The sequence below is a fragment of the Trichophyton benhamiae genome (genome assembly GCF_000151125.1).
Source record: "Trichophyton benhamiae CBS 112371 chromosome Unknown contix00378_25.r1.exp, whole genome shotgun sequence".
Lineage (NCBI taxonomy): Eukaryota > Fungi > Ascomycota > Eurotiomycetes > Onygenales > Arthrodermataceae > Trichophyton > Trichophyton benhamiae.
This window is the reverse complement of record NW_003315106.1, coordinates 73,500-94,036: the sequence shown is the minus strand read 5'-3', so window position 1 is coordinate 94,036 and position 20,537 is coordinate 73,500. Positions and strand designations below refer to the sequence as shown.

At 49.6% G+C, this 20,537-nt stretch overlaps 7 protein-coding genes across 7 annotated transcripts; 5 read left to right on the top strand and 2 right to left on the bottom strand.

Moving 5' to 3' along the window:
* Nucleotides 1-477: 477 nt before the first annotated feature.
* On the top strand, nucleotides 478-1,827 carry ARB_07214 (salicylate hydroxylase, putative; the record flags this gene model as incomplete). Its single annotated transcript, XM_003014606.1, has 2 exons — nucleotides 478-1,461; nucleotides 1,528-1,827. The coding sequence occupies 2 exons, from the start codon at nucleotides 478-480 to the stop codon at nucleotides 1,825-1,827; spliced, it is 1,284 nt and encodes a 427-aa protein (XP_003014652.1).
* A 730-nt stretch (nucleotides 1,828-2,557) lies between these two features.
* On the top strand, nucleotides 2,558-4,906 carry ARB_07213 (uncharacterized protein; the record flags this gene model as incomplete). The annotated part of the gene is made up of 2 exons (XM_003014605.1): nucleotides 2,558-3,254; nucleotides 3,318-4,906. The coding sequence occupies 2 exons, from the start codon at nucleotides 2,558-2,560 to the stop codon at nucleotides 4,904-4,906; spliced, it is 2,286 nt and encodes a 761-aa protein (XP_003014651.1).
* Nucleotides 4,907-5,071: 165 nt separating this feature from the next.
* ARB_07212 (TAM domain methyltransferase, putative) lies at nucleotides 5,072-5,868 on the bottom strand (the record flags this gene model as incomplete). The annotated part of the gene is made up of 2 exons (XM_003014604.1): nucleotides 5,072-5,302; nucleotides 5,398-5,868. The coding sequence occupies 2 exons, from the start codon at nucleotides 5,866-5,868 to the stop codon at nucleotides 5,072-5,074; spliced, it is 702 nt and encodes a 233-aa protein (XP_003014650.1).
* Nucleotides 5,869-8,854: 2,986 nt separating this feature from the next.
* Nucleotides 8,855-10,376, top strand: ARB_07211 (uncharacterized protein; the record flags this gene model as incomplete). The annotated part of the gene is made up of 2 exons (XM_003014603.1): nucleotides 8,855-9,054; nucleotides 9,119-10,376. 2 exons carry the CDS (start codon nucleotides 8,855-8,857, stop codon nucleotides 10,374-10,376), a joined length of 1,458 nt encoding a protein of 485 aa, XP_003014649.1.
* A 920-nt stretch (nucleotides 10,377-11,296) lies between these two features.
* ARB_07210 (uncharacterized protein) lies at nucleotides 11,297-13,043 on the bottom strand (the record flags this gene model as incomplete). Its single annotated transcript, XM_003014602.1, has 4 exons — nucleotides 11,297-11,866; nucleotides 11,924-12,461; nucleotides 12,526-12,683; nucleotides 12,753-13,043. The coding sequence occupies 4 exons, from the start codon at nucleotides 13,041-13,043 to the stop codon at nucleotides 11,297-11,299; spliced, it is 1,557 nt and encodes a 518-aa protein (XP_003014648.1).
* A 1,438-nt stretch (nucleotides 13,044-14,481) lies between these two features.
* On the top strand, nucleotides 14,482-18,955 carry ARB_07209 (uncharacterized protein; the record flags this gene model as incomplete). Its single annotated transcript, XM_003014601.1, has 4 exons — nucleotides 14,482-14,646; nucleotides 14,727-14,906; nucleotides 14,977-18,634; nucleotides 18,696-18,955. 4 exons carry the CDS (start codon nucleotides 14,482-14,484, stop codon nucleotides 18,953-18,955), a joined length of 4,263 nt encoding a protein of 1,420 aa, XP_003014647.1.
* A 709-nt stretch (nucleotides 18,956-19,664) lies between these two features.
* Nucleotides 19,665-20,427, top strand: ARB_07208 (N-acetyltransferase, GNAT family, putative; the record flags this gene model as incomplete). The annotated part of the gene is made up of 2 exons (XM_003014600.1): nucleotides 19,665-19,870; nucleotides 19,938-20,427. The coding sequence occupies 2 exons, from the start codon at nucleotides 19,665-19,667 to the stop codon at nucleotides 20,425-20,427; spliced, it is 696 nt and encodes a 231-aa protein (XP_003014646.1).
* Nucleotides 20,428-20,537: the final 110 nt, after the last annotated feature.

Here is a 20,537-nt window from a genome sequence, read left to right as displayed (position 1 = left end):
CTTCCCTCACGTGGATTGAGGAAATTAGTTATTCCATTCCATTTTCAGTTTTTCATTATCGGGCAGCCAATAGGATGCAATTTTATTTAGTACAGCCAATTAAAGTTGCGGTTGTCAAGCGCTCATTGGTCCCTTGCGCTCTAACTAACCAATAAAATTAAGATACTGTCCGAAAAGCTTCCGAGCCTCTCAACCTTCAACCTCGTAACGCAATCTTGAAGCTGGGTCGATGGTGTCTCGACTATCTTGACTGGCTATGAATATCGTTGAACTAAGCTTCGTATTCTCTAACTATGCTTCCACTAGCTAGCACCAGCCCGTTTGGGCTGTGTTGGGTGGTAATAATGATGATATAAATAGAGAGATAGGGGATTGTTCCCCTCCCAAGGCACCCATATTTCATACTCACAACAACCTCGCCCTACTGCCATACCACCGATATTTACAGCATCGTATACTCCGTATACCCCCCGCAATATGGCCCGTCTTTCTGAAATATGCATTATCGGAGGGGGAGTGAGTGGCCTGGCATCAGCGCTGGCGTTAGCCAAGTATCTATCGACCAGGGAGGAACACGCCAACATTACTGTTTATGAGCTTCGCGATCTGCCATCCAGCCTGGGTGGTGCTGTGAATCTGACACCTAATGCCCTACGAAATCTTTATAGGCTTGAAGTGTTGCCTCACATTTACAAAAACGAATATGGCGCAGAGGTGGACCGGATCGAGCTGTTCTCCAACTACTCCGGGCCTGAACAGCTTGCCTCGATGGACTTCGTCGACGCCCAGGGCGAATCGATGAGCGGATTGAAGGGCCTTAGGGTGTTGAGACTGCCGTTGCTGTTAGCCATGATTGACGCTATCCATGATACAGCTCTTCCTGGTATCACCTTGAATATCGTCTATGACAAAAAGCTTGTTAAACTCGAAGAAATTTCTCCAGACGCCCAGGGTGACGGAAAGGTACAGGTTTCATTTGAGGATGGAACTGTGGTTGAAGCAGATCTAGTTTTGGGCTGCGATGGGATCCATTCAAAGACGCGAATGAACTATGTCGATCCCGAACGAGAACCTGTATATACCGGCATCTCCGTGGCTCAGGGATACGTTGCTCGCAAAGATATCACGTCCAACCTTCATTTCAAAGATACAGGTATGATTATGGCACGAAGGGGCTCACTGTTGACTTCTTTCTACGAGTCAACTCGAATGTCCATCTACCTAGCCTCAGTTATGGAGGCTAAGGAAGCTCTATCACGAGATGGATGGAAGGCCAAAGGGGAGGACCAAGAGGCTATCAAAGCTGATATCCTTGATCGGTTCGGTGATTCCGTCTTCCCATGTGTAAAAGAGATGATCACCGCATCAAATAGTTGGTACTTGTTCCCGGTCTATAAGCTACCACCCGGCGGAAAATGGTGCACTGAGAGAGTCATGTTGCTGGGAGACGCAGCCCATGCCGTAAGTCCTATCGTACACTATGAATGCCTCTGTATTTGAACATCCCTAACAGTGTGTAATTTACAGATGCCTCCACAGGGAGAAAGTATTGGTATCGCCATAGAAGACGCCATTTTATTTGCTAGAACACTAGCGAAATATCGAGCATCCCCTCTATCCGAGACCTTCAGGGTATACGAAGAGCTGCGCCGTCACCGGATAGATGAGCAGTACCAAGAGGCATCGAGGCGTTGGGAGACTGTTCGTGATTGTGGCTATATCGTGAGCAAGCTCAAGGAGCTTTTCCTCCCATGGTGGATGTGGTGGACAAGCAAGGCCCGAGAAGAGACCTTCCTGTCTGACGCTGAAAGAGTTACAATCCCTTGATCAGCTACACAAGGTCCTAATTATATCGTCCGCAAATATTCAATATTCAAGTGTTTTCCATCTTCTTTCCCGCACTGAAGTTTTGCGACCACCGCAGCCTGGTAACTTAATTTTTTCTCCTCCCCCCTTTTTTTCCCTTGCTTCTTCGCTCGTCAGCGCGCCCGTCTGAAGGCTGAAGGATGCAGGGAAATTAAATCGGGTGGCTGGCGCGAACATGGGTGGTGCATGGCCAGACAAAATCCCGTATGCGGCTCCCTAACGCCCTCTCTGAACACCTTCTTTATCAACCTCTTAGCATATATTCTGGACAACATGAGCTACGACAGAAGGTCCAATATATTCCGTACAGCCACTTCGAGACGGGACCTTCATCTGTCCTTCTACGGAGTATAAATATGCCATTGACAATCTTGGATCACAACTGGCGTGATGGCACAGCCTCCTTAGCGCTGGGCCGATCCGACAGGGGTAGACGCAGGCTTGATTTTATATGCAGCTATAAAGAGCTTCCGTCCTCTTCACCAGCACGGTAGCCGTCGCCCTTTTCTCTTTTTAATCATCCATGAGTTCTAGGAGAAAAATGGAGTCGGAATCTATTCCCCTCTATCAGCAAAAATCAACGGTTTCGCCAGCCGAAGGTTGTGCCAGCAGGAGGGATATCCAAGCGTACGGAATTGCCCTGTTGCTTTCCGTCTGCGAGCCAACAGGATATGATGACAGGTGCTAATGCATGGGCAGCAGGAGTGAGCTGCAACACCTGTCGCCTTGTGCTTCAGTTGCAACAGCGCTAAACGACGACAGTGACGACGATGATATCCATAATGATGACCGTGATAGTGACGACGGAAAAAGGACAGCCTCACACACGCAAAGCACTAGATCATCGACCAAGCGAGAAAGCCCAAAGGTAGTTTTAGGAAGAAGCAGGACGAAAGCAGTTCAGCACTTTCTCCTGTTCCATGTTATCCCGATAGCCGGAGCCGTGGGTCTCATCGTCTTGAATATAACTACGAAATTCTATACCGCAGACCCGGCTTGGATACCACTCCTGCAGTTCGTTGCGAAAGTGCACGAATCGCTAATTGTGCTTTCAATTGTCGTTGCCATGCTCACATACCTTCAATACCTCCTCATTCATAGACAAGCGGTACCCTTCGGATCAATCTTCTTTGCCCATCAAATGACCCATATGGGCTATCTCTTTTCCCCAGAATTTCGGGCCACCTTGACGGCACCCGAATTCCCACTATCTATGAAGGTTGTCTTTGCAATTGCGGTCATTTTCAGTATTCTATTAGCCTCCGTTGTTGGGCCTTCAAGTGCCATTGCAATGCAGCCAAGAATGACAAACTACTCACTACCAGATTGGAGCGGGTTTGGTGTCAATGCTTCCAGCGACTATCTATTCCCGAAGGTGCTCAATAATGGTAAACCCCCTATAAAGGGCATAATGCCTCAAGAATGAATTCTGTTTTCTAACTCACCTTTAGACACCCGCCTTCCACCTTTCTGGGAGGGAGTTGAGGGCCTTATTATACCCCCAGTAACGTCTACGGCCATAGGCGAGACCTCCCAAGTTGGTGTTCAATATCAGACCAATAGTGACGGTCATCAGATAATGGTTATGCCAATCTTATATCCTTCAACAATATTAGAACGTTCGTCGGCTTTGGATCCCTTTTTGTACAATTACGCAATAGGATCAAGGACCATGTACCTGCAATATGCCCCTAACGCAACAATTGCAACCATCCCACAGATATTTGCTACGTCTTCTTTACTTCGGGCCTATAATTATTTCCCTGGTCAACCAACCGGAAAGTTCTTCCCTTCAATCATCAGTGCCAACCTGCCGCAATCCTATGTTAGCACTGTATGCGAATTGAACACTATAATGGGGGAAGATGATAATCGCCCTATACACTTCCCAGACAGCTATTTTGCCGACTTCTTCTATAACGAGACGTCATATTTAGAGCAATATCCAGTGTTGAATATACCCAATACTACCGACCACACAACAATTTCTAGGAAAGATATTTGGGAACAAAACATACAATCTCGGAGAGGCCGAATAATATGGGTTGACGGGGGTGTAGAAGTGGCTTCCCCCATCCCTGGAACCACACCAGCTGCCATAGTTGTTCATCCTGAACCTTGCAGGTCTGTAAACGGCTCTGCGTTTCTCTCAGTTTCGGCATGTGTCCTTGGAGCACGATGGACAAACACGACTGTGAAATATACCAGGACTAAACAATATGACGAGAAAGCCAAATTGGAAAATGAACTCACGCCTGACTCTCTCGTTTTTACCCCTGACTGGAGGGACACATCACAATTGATAAATATGCCCGCAGAATGGACTAATACGACAGTCGGGGTGACGCGCATATTCAACCTCACACGGGAGACGGATAGGCTATACCATTCACCCTCGATCGAACCCATTCGTATCGAGAATGCAGCCGACAAGTTGTTGAAGTCCCTGCCCATGACGGATATTATCTGCCCTGTGAACGGCACTTACAGTGGTAACCACCGCCCCGTGATGCATGAAGCTGTCTTATCGACGTTGGTTGCAAATGCTATATCATATCATCACTGTATTGTCGAGCCCAGTTTTCTTTGGAGTTCAGGTTGGAGACCGGCCATAAATGACCGCGATAGCTCGATACCAATCGATCCACCGAAGAAGACTTTTACCTTCCGTTACGTCACAAGTGGATATGCATGGACAATGCACGGGACGTCTATCAAATTATCAATTGCCATTCTTGGTTTATACTGCATTTTTGGACTCACGTACGGGGCATATTCGCTGATATCAAAACGAAGCTCGCTTGCATGGGCTTCCATCTCCGGCCTTGTTACATTGGCAATGAACTCAACGCCAACTAAAAGCTTGAAAAATACAGGAGCTGGAGTTGGTACCACTGACATATTTAGGAGGCTTATCAATGTCAAGGAACGAGGGAGCAGCAGAAAAATTGAATTAGTTTTTGAAAAAGATGTAAAGGAGGACCAGTCGCGCGATAATATTGAATACCGGAATATTATAGCAGGGAGAGCATACTCATAGGGTCTATAAACGTTATTCTTTTTGTTGAGGAAATATGGCTTTTTGGTTCAGAGGGTAGGCTTCATATTTGGATATGCTGCTGAGCAAATTGTATAAGTTATCATGGCAGTCCATAACTCTCCGCAAGGATGCCCATTCTACTACGTGTTACATAGCCAGGTGAGATCATGGTTTCCTTCCTATAACAATATGCACTTTTAAATAAAGATGCAGGGATCGATCCTGAAGTTCGGCTCGAACCTTGGCACAAAGATCGTTGACCTCTTCCCGAGTCCATTTCAGCACACGGGTATATAGGGCAGGGGTATATGCGCCGACAGCCTGTGTAATCTGCACTTGCTGGAACTTGCCTATCTCTTTCAGTTTAGGGTCCTTTGGCCAAGTACCAATTGGAAGCTATGATAAGTCAGCAAAAAAGTGCAGCATAAAAGGTAGCAGGTCAAGAATACCGTCAAAATTTGAACCTGAACATCTTTAAACCCGGCCCTTACCATCCTGCTAGGCCAGGTGTCGACTTCGGTCATGGATTTACCGAACATGGCACTAGCTCTATGCAGATTCGCAATGTAGCTGGGTAGTATTTTGGCCCTCTCCATACCTCCGTCAACGGAGAAGAGTGTTGGGTCGGTTGTTTGCATCTCAAGCCATCCCCCGGGGTTTAGATTCTCATATGCTTGAGCCATGAAGCGGTCGTGGTCTCCGATGAAGCCCATTAGCTCACGACTATGTATGAAGTCGAATCCGGATGAGTACGACCAATCTGTTTCGTAGTCATCAATTTCAAATATCACGTTCGGTGGCACCCTAGATATATGCTTAGCATGACCATAGAAACGATAAATCGTAGGGTATGCATACCATGGCGACTGAATTGCACTCAAGTCCGTGCCTGGTAGAGAATGTGAGCTATACAATATCGGTATATATGGCAAAAGACGTAGACGTACCAAATACTTCAGCATTAGGATGTTCACTGTTGACCCATTAGTGGCTGCCTGTGATAGATAAGGCAATTCATTACTTACTCTGCAAAATCATTTACCCATAAACCTAGTATCCGGTTAGCCTTGTAGCTGCTATTACGTCCCGTGGAAGAAAAAACGCACCTGTCCCTGTTCCTAGGTCCAAAACCCTCCGTGGGTCTGATATTGGAGCCACGTATAAGGCACCACCAAGAAGCAAGAGGTAGATATGGTGTACAAAGTCCATTCGATCTTGCTCCTCTTTATCATTGGGCTATAAATAAGTCTTAGTATCAGAATCTCGTAGGGGGGTAGTGCGAAGATGTATGGGCGAAGTAAATGCGTACGAGTGTGTATATTCCTTCACGAAAGGCATGGTATCGTCGACCATTCTGTATCAACAGGTGTCAGCGAAGATAGGACTCGGTATAATCTCCATGATCTTATTTTCTAACCTCATATCTAGACGGATGTTAGTGAGTCTGCACTGAACAAAGCAACCAAGAGACTGCTGCTCACTTATAATTGACAACACTCGAGGTCAAAGAGCTCAGGTAGCTCTGTTCTTCTTGACTGTCATTGAATGTTAGCTGGCGTGTCCGGTCGGGGGAAATAGCAGCGGAGGCTTTACAGTTCGCTATGCGTAGACTCGTCGTCATTCTCGGCCTGTTTCCACGCCTAGAATCAACATCAAAACCCGGTCAAACAAACTGAGGTAGGTAGACTCGAGGAAGTTTTATGGATATTTCAGCGTACATCAATCTCCAGGCTTCGATCCGCAACAGCAACCATGGCTGTTTTCAACTGTAAAGAAGGTGCAACATTCGGTGTCCTGACTCCGGCCGGGCAAGCATAAGACGAGATCACAGCAGTAGTCTCGAATGAAATTGCGGAGTCGTTCACACGGGTAAGACCAAGCTTGAGCCGAATGAGAATGTAAGTGACAAATAATATTTTGTCCAAGAGGAAAGCCCCTAAAATGCCAAATGTTTGGGCTTTAAGTATGCGAAGAAAGCTCCTTGCAAGATGTTGCCACTGTCCAAGCTTCTCCCAGGCAAATGAACCATATACCAAACAAACGGATCAACCTAAAGGGTTGAAAGAGGGCAGAAAAGGAGGAATGAAAGCGAAAACGAAGGGGAGAAAAAGGTAAGAGGTCGAGCCGTACTCCGTAGTTAAGGAGACAAAAAAGTTCAGTGTGTAAGCCTATTCTTTTCGGCACTCCACTCCGGTGCATCAAGTTTGTTCTATGCGTATGTGCATATGCAAGATGGCGCTCCTCTTCCCCGTGTGTCCGCGCTATGGCTCCAGTTTCCCCCTATGGATTGGGTTTGCGACAGGGATGATGGCGTGGAGTAGTCTGGGTAGCTTTGCAACGGGAGAAGGGCTTTGTACGTAACGAAACCGCTGGAGACTCCCTTGCTTGTCACCACCCTGTCAAGTGAATAAATATATAGATGTAACCCCCACATGATAATACTGACATGCTTCGACGGAGACAAAGAAACGACTGTGTCTGCAGATGCTAATAATAACATTCTTCCTAGCTGTTAGTTACATAGTTGGCCGTCCGTTGGGCCGAGTGAACTGCTTCCATGCACGGTCGTTGGCTGGGCTGGTCTGCTGCATAGGTAACTAGCCAACTCACTGGTTAGTTAACTACGGAGTATGTGGTTTGCATATGCAGAGGAGCGCCTCCCATCTACTTGCCGCTGGGCTAGCCATCGACCCCATACCCCTTACCCTGGGAAAAGATCGCATCTCGCCACGACGAGCGGAGGGGGAGCAGAAGGGTGCTCGACGGGACAACAAAGAAAAGCCGTCCGTGAACCGTGGTTGGGAGTATGCGGCTGCTGGTTTGAACCCTGCCAACAGACACTAGTTTCAGCCCCAGGCCAGTCCGTATGCCAACTCTTGTGACTAAGCGGGGATTAAGTTGACCTGTATCGACATTTGTTAGACGATGGCAACGCTCAGTCGGTGGGATCCAGGATGGATACAGACTTTCTTTATGAAAGGGGGCCTGTCAAACAGAGCCTGGCATTGACACTGGCTCCGGATATGTATATTGCTTCCACGCTACCACTGGAGAGTCCAACCCTCCAGGTAGTCCTTTTAAGAGGGATTAAACACCCCCATGTCATAACTTCCCATCCGCCACAGTCGCGTCCTTTTGCATCCTGGATGACCTTTTTTTCTCATCTCCAAAACCGCCTCGTTTGGTCTATCAAAATCTATCAAAATAAGTCATCGATTTTTGTTGTTTTTTTCCGTCTTTTTTTCGTCTTTTTTTTTTTTTCTTTGAAGGCTCGAAATTTGCCAAGACTTTATGACTAAGCATAACAACGTGACTTTCATTATCGATGACTAAGATAGTAACGTGACTATGACATCACCCACATGATCATGACCAGGCAGCCAATCAGCGTCGTCCTATTTGCACCTGGGCAGTGCGCAGGCCACCCTCACCGCCTTTCAGCTTAGTCATCCGTCCCGTCCTTTTTCTTTTCTCTTCGTGACATCAAAAGGACCCAAAGAGGAGCGACCAGCGCACAACATCGCCAACAACGACGCCAGCAACCCGCCAGCCAGCCAGCCGCGCCTTGTCCTGCCTTAGCCTTGCTGCACCAGCGCCTGACGGCAACAAACCTGCACCTCATGTCCGCACGCCTCTCCCGCCTGCACAGAGCTTATCGAGGTTCAGTGGCTTTGGGATAGCACCCGTCTTCGAGAACCGCTGCCACTCGACGCAGCACCAGCGCACACAACATACCTTGATATCGACGAACACCTGGTGATCAGGAAAAAGAACAACCCACCCTGCAGCCAGACCCACACGGCCGTTATCTGATAAGGAGCTGCCTGGCCCCTCGTTCCTCCGCACGAACCTCTGTGTCCCTCCATCGACGCAGGACAGTTATAAACGAGACCCGCTAGATCTATATCTTTTTATATCTATATACGGATATACGGATCATCCATCATTATGCGCGACCTTCGACGCCGTGCTCTCGAGAGCAACAAGACCGTCTCCCGCAAGGCCCAGAGCCGGGGAGTCTCTACGCCGAACTCGAGGACGCCATCAGCCCAGAGTTCTCGCCAGTCCTCAAGAAACGTCAGTCGCCACCCCTCAGACGATGAGGATGATGAAGACGATGATACCCGGAGTGTAGGAACAGCTTGGAGGTATGCCTTTGTGCTTCGTTTCCCGTGTTTATAATTAGTTGTTCATGGTCTAACAGTTTGATAGCAATGTCTCAGCTGAGGAGTCCGGTGCGGGAGAAGATGCTGAGAGCAGCCGTGCTCCCTTGCAGGATGTCATCAACGAACTCATCGATCGAAAACGCAGCAGCGTCCAGGGACGAGAGGACTATCTCAACGCATTTGTCCGGATGCTGACAGCCCACTACCAAGAAGAAGAACTGGGCAGTAAGATGGACGAGCTGCTCAAGGTGTTTGCCAAATCCATCCGATCCGAGACCAGTGAGAAGGAAACCATCCTCGCACTCAGGGCCACTTCTCTCATGGCCGTTACCATGCTCGACGACACCATCTACCCGTCCATGAGCTCCGTCGTCAAACGAGCCGCCATGGACTCGTCGTCTTTCGCCGTCAAAGCCGCCGCCATTCGAACACTGAGTGCCTGTACTATCTTTGGAGGAGCAGGAGATGACAACATACTCGAGCAGATGAACTTCCTGATGGAAATCGCCATGTCTGATGGCGCATACGTCGATGCTGCCGATGACTCGGATACCGTTACCGCCGCCATCGAGGAATGGGGATTCCTCGCCTCCCACATAGAAGACCTCGAGGTCGAGAGTGAAGAGGCTGTCGAGGCCTTTGCCGACCAACTGGAGAGCAGCGAGACCAGCGTGCAGGTTGCAGCTGGTGAGAACATCGCCCTCCTCTACGAAAAGAGCTACACGCCCAGGGAGGAGGACGAGTCAGACGACGAAGACAACTACAACGCCACCGACGACGACCGTTCCTCCACCCCATCGGACGACGAGGATGACAACGGCGCCAAACTCATCAAGCGATACGATGCATACCACAACACCCACCGCATCATCAAACAGGTCGAGGCCCTCGCCCACATCTCCGGCCGCCACATCAACAAGAAGGACAAACGCTCCCTTCATACCAACTTCACCTCCATCCTGAACACCGTCATCAACCCCCGCCGTGGCCCACAGTACAGCAACGCCATCGACTTTGAAACCAACCAAAGCTACGGCAGCCGCAAGACGGTCAAGTTCCATCGAAACAGCTACATGCGTGTCGACCGATGGTGGAAATGGATCCGTCTCGCTGGTATGCGCAGGATTCTGGGAGGAGGATTCATCGACCACTACTTCGAAGGGAACAGAGCCATCCTCGAGACGTTACCTGTTTCTCTCGACGTTGGCAGCTCTGGACCAGCAAATAGCGGTGGGAAGAGCAAGTCTGGCAAACGAGGAGCCGGACGAGTCAAGGGGGCCGATGTCCTTGGTACTTCTCATTAGTCTTTTTTTCTATTACTATCCATTATTTGCATTTTTTTTCCCTCCTTTTTGATTCCGTTTTCTGTTTTACATGGTTTATGATATCGATTTATGATGGATGTTCTTTCTCTCTGATCTCCTTATATGGGTGAATAATAAAGAAAGCATATAATAAAAGGGGAGGCTTGCTGGTTTAGTTGAGCTTACGGTGGCAAATACATGTACATTCGGGCTTTGATTTTATATTATATGACGGATCTCTTTGGATGTTTTGTTTAATTGATGTTAGAATCCTGTACTCACCTCGCTTAATGTACGAGCTCATTATCAAGGCGAGGCTATTCATGTAAACTCGCCTGCAATAAAAAGGCATTTGATCAATACGTTGATTCACTACCAGTGGCCTCCTATTCATGGCTACTACCTACTGAATAATGAATGTGATTGAATTCTATAAAGGGAGGATCTGAATTATGTACATTCCTAGATATGAGCTTCTGATTGCCAAAGGTACCATTGCATACATGCTAGAGAGGTCATTATTATGATAGCTACACAGGCGGGAGGGAGAGAGGGACGATGAGAGTAAATATGTATAGATCGAGGGTATGAAGGCTTAAGGAGAGGAAACACAGCATAACGCGATACAACAGGATAAAAATAACAGCAGAAGTGAAGACAAAGAAAAAAAAAGGGAGACTAACTGGATGAAAGTGACAAAGTGCAGTAATATAAAGAGACGAATGAATAGAATAGATGGATAGGTAAAACACTGATGAAAGGCAAAGAAGTGTTATATGGTAGAAAGCAGAGAGAAAGTAGAATAAAGCAAAGCAAAGCAAATAAGAGAGATGAGATGAGATGAATGGCGCCAGTTCAAAATGTAGATGGTTAGATGCAGGTTGGTTAAGTAGTTCAGTTTAGTCAAGAGAAGTGGTTAATCATATCCGGTTCTGCGACTGGCTTCGCCAGGAGTCAGATGTAGGGGGTATGGGTAAGGGGCCCTTTGGCGGAGGACCAGCTAGGTGTGGAAGACCGGCAGACTGCGAACCGTTCCTGGTAGTATGGTACACTGGTGAAGGTGCGGGACGGGGCGCAGCAAAGGGGCCCTGAGACGTGGATGTAGCGGAGTGAGGATACGGAGAGCGGGAGGAGCGAGGAACCGAGCCGCTAGAGTAGTTCTGGCCCTGGTTGGTGTTGAGTGATAGCTTCTCGAAGCCCATTGATGGAGAGTGCTCTATGCCGTAGGTGGCTTGGGGCCGTGATCGGGGCGTGATATCTCCTGCGATGTTGAGCGGGATTTCTCCTGAGGTCGCCTGGCGGGGGGTCTCGTCTGGGGTATGAGGGCCGGAGGAGGACGGGGATTCGCCTGATCCGCCATCGCGGGTGATGGCCTTGGGGGCAGGGGGTGCAAGGTATGATTTTCTGTTGTGCTGTTCCATCATGCTGATTGCCCATTCCCGGAGATTGACGGGGGTTCTCTTAGCCGCTAGAATGAATGCATCGTGGTCCTACAGATGCGTTAGTTAAATACCATAGAATTAGTAGAGAATATATAGAGGACGTACATATAGCTGTCGTGGAGTTGGTCGTTCTTCAGGTTTCTTTAGTAGACACTTTGCAACAAAGTCGTCCAATATCTTAGGAAAGGCATCACTCTTGGGTAGTTTGGGAGCTGGTTCGTGTACGATCTGCTGGAGCAGGTCGAGGATGCCCATGGGTCCCGCACTCGCCCTGTCTCCGGCAGAGGTATCAGAGGTGTCGAAGGGGAATCTTCCAACAGCCAGTTCCATGACGGTCAAGCCAGCACTCCAGACGTCGGACCGGACAGAGTATGCGCCTCCCTGGATACGTTCTGGAGCCATGTAAGTGGAAGTACCGACGAATGTATCTGCTATGGAATTGACTGTCTCGGTAGCAACACCAAAGTCACACAGCTTGATACTGCCTCTTGAGTTTACTAGGACGTTTGACGGCTTGATGTCTCTGTGCATGATCCGGTGGGCTTCATAGAGGTAGACGAGACCGGCGAAGATGGACTCGGTGATTTTTCCCAACACGTCGACTCTGACGGGGCCAAAGTTCTTCGAGATGTGGTCTAGAGATCTGTACATTGGTAAGTACGTATACGTCTATATATATATATATATATATCTATGGACAAACTTACCCGCAATCCATGTATTCCATGCAAAGTACAATATCTCTGGCTTCGTTCTGGAATGCTCCGTAGAATGTGACGATCTGGGCCGAATTGCAGTCGTGGCCGACCTGGAGCTCTCTGAGGATCTGCTTCCGTACTTTTTCCTTTGCATCGACTCTGATGATCTATCAAGAGGGCCTCAATTAGTATTGACTAGCAATGAGCCAAAAAAGAGGAAGAATGCCTATGCCTACCTTTCTGGCCATGACAACCTTTGTCGAGGCGTGCATGACCTTGCTGACGGTCCCTCCATTGCCGGCCCCGAGCTCCTTGAGCACTATCAGGTCCTCACTGCGCAGGTCGAGTTTGAATTCCAGGCCAATCTCGAGGGTGTCTGTCCTGTTGGAGTCCACGTTCCCGATAGCTCCGGGGATCTGAGCATCGCCATCCGAGGGCTTCAGGCCTGGCTTTGACGCTGCTGCATTGAGAGCAAGCCCCTTGACGTTCTTTCGTTTCAGCGAGCGGGCCTTGAAAGCGTCCGCCATGGTGGCAGAGTGTGTATGTGAGGATTTGCTCCAGGGACAAATCAAGGGAGGTAGAAAACCGACGAGGGTAGGTGAGGTGCTGCAGAAGCCTGCACGGGAGTAAGCCGGCTGTCTTGTATCCTTTCTGCTTCCCTTCTGGTCTCTTTGTTATATGTTGTGGTGATCTCGATCGAGAGTCAGGCAGACGTTATGTGGCACCACGAGAAAGTCCCACCAGCCGAGCACCGCAATAGAGGCAGTTAGAGAGAGCGAAGACCACGACGGTAGGCTATAGAGCGAGCAGATATCGAGACAGCAAGAGAGAGAGAGAGAGAGTCTGCTGGTATAACACGATCTCCAGGGGGAAACAGGCCTGGATCTGCAGGTGTCTGGCGGAGGGTCTGCCCTTGTGAGCGAGCGAGAGTGGTTGTACCTGAAAGAGACCAAAAACCATCAGCCGAACAAGTCCATTTCCGCGGGATGCAACCAGTAGCGAAGAGAGACGCCCGGCTGCAGGGGAAAGCCTTGCTCGTCTCCTTACCTGGCGCTGGGGGGGGGGGATCGCTGGGTGGGCGAGTCTGCTGCGCTGGACGGAGGAGGTATTGGTGGTATTGGACGGTGGGATAAGATGACGATGCCGCAGACGCAGCCAATGGACGGAGCGGATCGCGGTTCTCCCACCTTTCACCTCTTGAATAGAGCGGCACAGGCAGGACGAGCTGGAAGTTACAGAGCAAGACGACGATGCTTAACGGGCGAGGAGGAAGCGAGATGGCTTTTTCGTCTACAGCAGGGTGTTACATGCTAAGTCTTCAGGCAAAAATCTACTAGTAACGCAGCTCCGCAGCGGCGACAGGGGGGCATAACTATTTCCAAAGCAGAGCAAAGCGCCGCCGCAGGAGAGCAGCCCGTCGACCAGCCGGGCTCCTCCTTTCGCTGCTGCCCACTGTGGCGGGCGGGCGGGCGGTTAGCGAGCTTCCCTCGACCCCCTTCGACTCCTGGGGGGGGGGCCATCCACCGGGTTTCAGGTCTCTCTCCTTGCTCTCCCTCCCTGTCCTCGCCGTCGTCATCTTCTTGTCTGCGATTTCGTGGCTTTTACTTTTTTTTATATATAAAAATGCGTCTTTGGTCGCTGCCGCCCGGACTTGCTCCTATTGATAGCGCGTTTCGGCTTGCTTATGTAAGGGATAACGTGACTGGCGACTGTCGCTTAGAATAGGCGCTAGACGCGGCGCTTAGCGGTCTCCTCCCGTTTGGGACTAGCGCTGTCCTGGGCGCCTCTGAAGCTGCCAAAAGGACTTTCTTCGTCGTCCAACGTCTTCTCTCTCTCTCTCTCTCTCTCTATCTTCTCTGCTTTCTACTATCATTGTCGCTGTTATCCTGGTATTCTCCCCGTTGACATTGTCTGGGAGGAGTTTGCGATCCAGACGAGACAGCGGTTCGAACAAGTTCCACAGTCATGAGCACTCACGACCTCTTGCAGACCGAAGCTGTCCTGGACGAGGAAGAAGACGAGTCCTTCGGCGAGGAGGGCGGCCAGTCAAAGGATGTGGAAGAGAATGGTCACTACGATGACTCCAGCGAAGAGGAGCTAGACGACGAAGACGAGGATGCCGTGCGTGCGGTAGGTGTCCTGCCCTTTTTTTTTTTTTTAAATCGTCTGCGACCGGCAGGGAGAGGCCGAGCTGGCTGACACTTTAATAGGTCCGAGAAGGCTTTATTGTCGATGAAGAGGAAGAAGACGAAGAGCGGACGGCCAGGCGCCGGGAGAAGAAGAAGCGTCGGCGGCAGGAGCGTATAGAGGAAGAAGAGCTGCTGGACGAAGACGACCTCTACCTGATCCGAGAAAACAACCCCGACTTTGAACTCCCCATGCACAATGAGGTATGCTTCTTTACGTCTGTGATATTGTAGGCGCCGGAAAGGAGAAAAGCAAAAACTGACGGCTGTGTAGTCCAAGTTCAAGCGTCTAAAGCGCGGCCACAAGGTCGGACGGGACCAGCCACAGGGCATCAACGACATCTTCAATTCAGACGAGGAAGATGAAGTAGAGACATACGGACGTGGCAGAGACCGGAGGAACATGCACGATGACCTCGACGACTTTATCGAAAAGGATGTCTTCTCAGACGAGGACGAGCGCCAGCAGGAGGACGAGGAGATCGCCCGTCCAGCCAGAAAGGGACTCTCTGGTTTCGCCGTGACCGAAGCCACTGGGCTCGACGAAGCCGCTCTCGAGGATATGCGCATGGCCTTCGGAGACGGGAATGACTATCTTTTCGCCCTTGAGATGGAAGACGAGGAAGAGGAGCAGGAAGAGGACGAGGAGAAGCAGCTCGACCTCAAGGACGTGTTCGAACCCTCGCAGCTCGCCGAAAAGATGATGACCGACGAAGATAACATCATACGTTCGACAGACGAGCCCGAACGGTACCAGCTTGCCAGAAAGCCATACCAGCATGTCACTCTGACCGAGGAGCAGTTCAGAGAAGAGGCTGTCTGGATATCAAACCTCATGCTGCTGAAAAAGCGACTCGATTCAGATCTACATGAACCATTCCAGCGGGCGGTCGCAAAGGTCCTCGAGTTCATGGTTACGGATGACTGGGAAGTACCTTTCATCTTCCAGCACCGAAAGGACTACCTTATCCATGCTGTCAAGATCCCGATTCCCGACGGTGGGACCAACCCTGATGGAGGAAAGTACATCGTCGAGGCAGAGAAGCTGCTCAGCATGATCGACTTGTGGGATATCTTCGAGTACGACCTTAAATTCCGTGCCCTCATCGATAAACGAAACACTCTCCAGACCACATACGATAACCTACAGACGATAGCCAATGTCAAGGACGAGATGTTTGAGGAAATGCTCCCCGCAGCCATTACCATGGAAGAGCTCCAGGATGTCCAGGACTACCTTTACTTCCAGTACTCTATAGAACTCAAGGACATGGCTCTCGCCACCGCCAATCACGAAGGAGAGAACGGCACTGCCGCCCAGCGCCGTAAGGCCTCTACCAAGACCTTCTTCGAGCGTGTTCGCAACAGCCGTGCATATGGACTGGTTCGTGCATTCGGTATCACTCCCGATGCATTTGCGCAGAACGTCATGGAGACTGGCCGGAGACAATATATTGACGATGCAAGCGAGAAACCCACCGATATGGCCGACAACCTCCTGGACTCGAGCTTCTCCAACGGAGCCCATGCCATGAAGGCTGCACGCTCAATGTTCGCTGAAGAACTTACCATGAGTCCCAGGGTTCGAAAAGTCATGAGGCAGGCCTTCTACATGAGTGGAGTGATCGAATGTTACCGGACCGAAAAGGGATTAAAGAAGATTGACGAACATCATCCATACTACGAATTCAAGTACCTCCGTGACCAACAGATCTCGGATATCGCGCGCCGGCCTGAGCTCTTCTTGCGCATGCTCAAGGCCGAGGAAGAAGGTTTGGTTGATATAAAAGTTCACTTCAAGGACTTTGACAACTTCAAGAAGCGCCTTTATCCTGAGATCCAATCTGATAACTCCAGCGAGGTTGCAGATGCATGGAACAAGGAGCGAAAGGACGTCCTAGATCTGGCTCTCAGCAAGCTGGAAAAGATAATGAGTAAGGGAGTCAAGGAGAATATCCGCTCAGAGTGTGAGAACCATGTTGCGCGCGAGTGCAGAGAAGTCTTCTCGACAAGACTCGATCAAGCTCCGTATAAGCCCAAGGGAATGATCCTAGGAACCATCCCACGAGTCTTGGCTCTTACGAACGGATCTGGAATCGTTGGAAAGGATCCTATCTATTGGACTTGGGTTGAAGAAGATGGCCGAGTGCTTGAACATGGCAAATTTGTTGATCTTACCCTTGGCGACCCCGACCGCATGATAGCTGACGGAAAGGATGTGGAAGCCTTTGTTGAACTCGTTGAGCGCCGAAAACCTGATGTTATTGGCGTATCGGGACAGTCTCCCGAAACAAGAAAGCTGTACAAGCAACTATCAGAGCTTGTCCAAGCAAAGGACCTGCGCGGTGCTTTCTACACAGATGAGCGAGATGAGGAAGTCAGTGATATCCTGGAAGTTGTCATCGTTAATGACGAGGTTGCCAGATTATACCAGACCAGCCGCAGAGCTGAAGTTGACCACCCTGGATTCAGTCTACAAAGTCGATACTGCGTTGCCCTAGCAAAGTATCTGCAGAATCCAATGAAGGAGTATGCCTCACTAGGAAGAGATGTGGTGTCCATCCAGTTCAGACCTGGTCAGCAACTTATACCCCAGGACAAGCTATTAAAACAGCTAGAAACCGCTTTGGTGGACATGGTCAACCTGGTTGGTGTTGATATCAACGAAGCTGTCAGCGATGTCTCGACAGCCAACCTCCTTACATATGTCTCCGGCCTTGGTCCACGAAAGGCATCTCAACTATTGAAAGTCATCAATATGAACGGCGGCGTGGTAAACAGCCGTATGGAACTCTTGGGAGTCAATGCCCAGTACCCAGCCATGGGAGTCAAAGTCTGGAACAACTGCGCTAGTTTCCTGTACATTGATTATGACAACGCAGACCCAGACACAGACTACCTCGACAACACTCGTGTCCATCCTGAAGATTACGATATCGGCAGGAAGATTGCTGCTGATGCCCTTGAGCTCGATGAAGAAGATATCAAGGCAGAAACAGACGAGAATGGACAAGGCGCCATTGTTCGAAAACTCATCAAGGAAGATGCCCAAGATAAGGTCAACGATCTTCTTCTCGAAGAATACGCCGAGCAGCTGGAAAACAACCTAAACCAGCGCAAGAGAGCTACTCTCGAAACCATCCGTGCCGAACTGCAGCAACCCTACGAAGAGCTACGAAAACAGTTTGTGTTCCTCGGTACCGATGCCATTTTCACAATGTTTACCGGTGAAACCGCCGAGTCGTTGGCCCAGGGCATGGTTGTGCCTATCACCATCAAACGTGTCTCGGACGACCATATTGACGGCAAGCTTGACTGTGGAATCGATGCTCTTGTACCCGAGTCAGAAATGACAGATAGATACGACATTCCTGTTCGAAGTCTCTACGCGCCTCATCAGACTACTTTGGCGAAGATTACCTACCTAAACCGAAAGTCGTTTGTAGCCAACGTTTCTCTCCGAGAAGACCAGGTGAACAAGCCATACCGTCGACAACTAGACCACATGCGCGGCGAATGGGACGAGGATCAAGAGCGAGAAGACCAGGAGGCTATGAAGGAGAAGACCCAGACCGACCAACGTGCTCTGCGTGTTATCAAACACCCACTCTTCCGTCCGTTCAATGGCAGACAAGCAGAGGAATTCCTTGCACCTCAGAGCCGTGGTGACGTCGTAATTCGTCCTTCATCCAAGGGCCACGACCATCTTGCTGTTACTTGGAAGGTAGCTGATGGAGTATACCAGCACATTGATGTTTTGGAATTGGACAAAGACAACGAGTTTACCGTTGGAAGAATCCTGAAGATTGGCGGTAAATATTCGTACACTGATCTCGACGAGCTAATAGTCAACCACGTCAAGGCCATGGCCAAGAAGGTGGATGATATGACGGTGCATGAGAAATATCAGAGCGGCACCAAGGAGGCAACAGGTAATATTCTTCCCTTTCCAAGCATTATAATGATCGTCAAGACACTAACAGTGATTTATAGAGGGCTGGTTGACGACATACACCACCGCCAACCCCAAACGATCAGCTTATGCCTTCTGCCTTGATACCAAGCACCCCGGATACTTCCACCTCTGCTTCAAGGCCGGGTTGAAGGCACCACTGAACAGCTGGCCTGTCAAGGTGATTCCGCAAGGCTACGAACTGCAACGTACTCCATACCCCGATATGCGAGCTCTCTGCAACGGATTCAAGCTTCTTCATGCCAACATGCTTGCCGCCCAACAACGACGTGGACGGTGATTAACTACTGATGGTTACTGCTCGGTTTACGCCATTTAATTCTCTTGATGCTCTTTCAGAAAAGTCGGTCATAATGAAACTGGAATCTTGACATAAAAAAGCCACCACCTCAGGAAAAAGCATATGGATTGTTAGCCCTTTTTTTTACATCTTCTGCCGCTTCTTTTATCTTTCTTCTGCTCTGTTCTACAGCTTGCATGCCGTTGCCGTTGGGGCATTTTCTTTCGTCAAGCATGTTCTTCCGTGTACTTTATATCTCTTCTTCCTCTGTGGCTTTTTCATTAAATAAAAAACCCAACCATGTACCTCCTCTGTTAGACTAACCAACTGCCAGCAAACTACCAAATAAATATAATTCATGACATTTACTCTCACGTCGTCGCCGTCCAAATCGATCGATAATCGGTGACCGTTCATTCCGTTAATTCCGAAGTTTATTCCGATATCTGACCTCGAAACACCCTCTGCCCCTGTCGCTTTACCATCCTTCTCGCCCTTAGACATGCGCCAGCTGGTCATTTTGACTCTTTTCACGACATGACCTCGTATTCCGACGAGCAAGTCTGATAATGGGCATTCCGCAGGCAGCATCGTATTTATCTATGGCCTATATAAAGACGGCGTGGACTCTCCCTGGAATGCCGGTTAGTTAACTGGTGAGTTATCAAACCCGTCTCCCTTCAACACCTCTATTTAAAATACTACAACCATGGCCAGCGTACAGCCACAGCGTGCAACTGAGGAAGAGGAGAAGGTCAAATACCCATCAGCAGGAGCACCGCCTCAACCCTGTCGGCTTATTCTTCCGTACGAGGCAAAGGAGATAGTCACTCCGCGCATGGTGTTGGTTCCCATGACATACGACCATGCTGCACCGTTGGTCGCACTGAACGCAAAGCTGCTTGATGCCTGGAAGTAGGATACCCTCGTTTACCCAGCATTATATAAATATACATATCAGTGGCTAACATCCGGCAACCAGAAACATCCCTGCCTTGCATCCTATGCTGAAGTATCTCGTACACGGCATCCCTGATGTGTCAGCCCAAAAAGGATGGATGGACTCTAAGCGGCTCCAAATCCCAGACTCAGGAGAACTCTTCTTCTACTTTGCTGTAACACTGCGAGAGGAAACGGAAGAGGGCGCAGTCAAGCCAGGCAGGATCATTGGAGGCATCGGGATGAACCAGGTGCTGCCCATACCGAACCTGGGGTACTCTATCGACGCCGACCTCTGGGGCAAAGGATACGGCACGGAAGCCCTGAAGGCGTTTCTTGAGGTCTGGTGGGCAATACCTCGACGGCCGGCCGGTGAAGGTGAAGAGGAGAAGCCCGAGAAGGTGTATGCGAATGTGAACAAGGCAAACATTCCCAGTATCCGGCTGCTGGAGAAGTGCGGGTTCAATATCTACAGCGAGAGGCTGATGGCGGATGACTCGGTGATATGTTTCTTGGAGAAAGCGAGAAGCTGATCACGGATATCTAGATACAAAGTTCTCTTTGGTTACGGGGATGCGCAAGAATGCATGAAATAGACTTATCATTAGCGGTGTATCTGCTGTTATGTTATGCATGCAGGAGT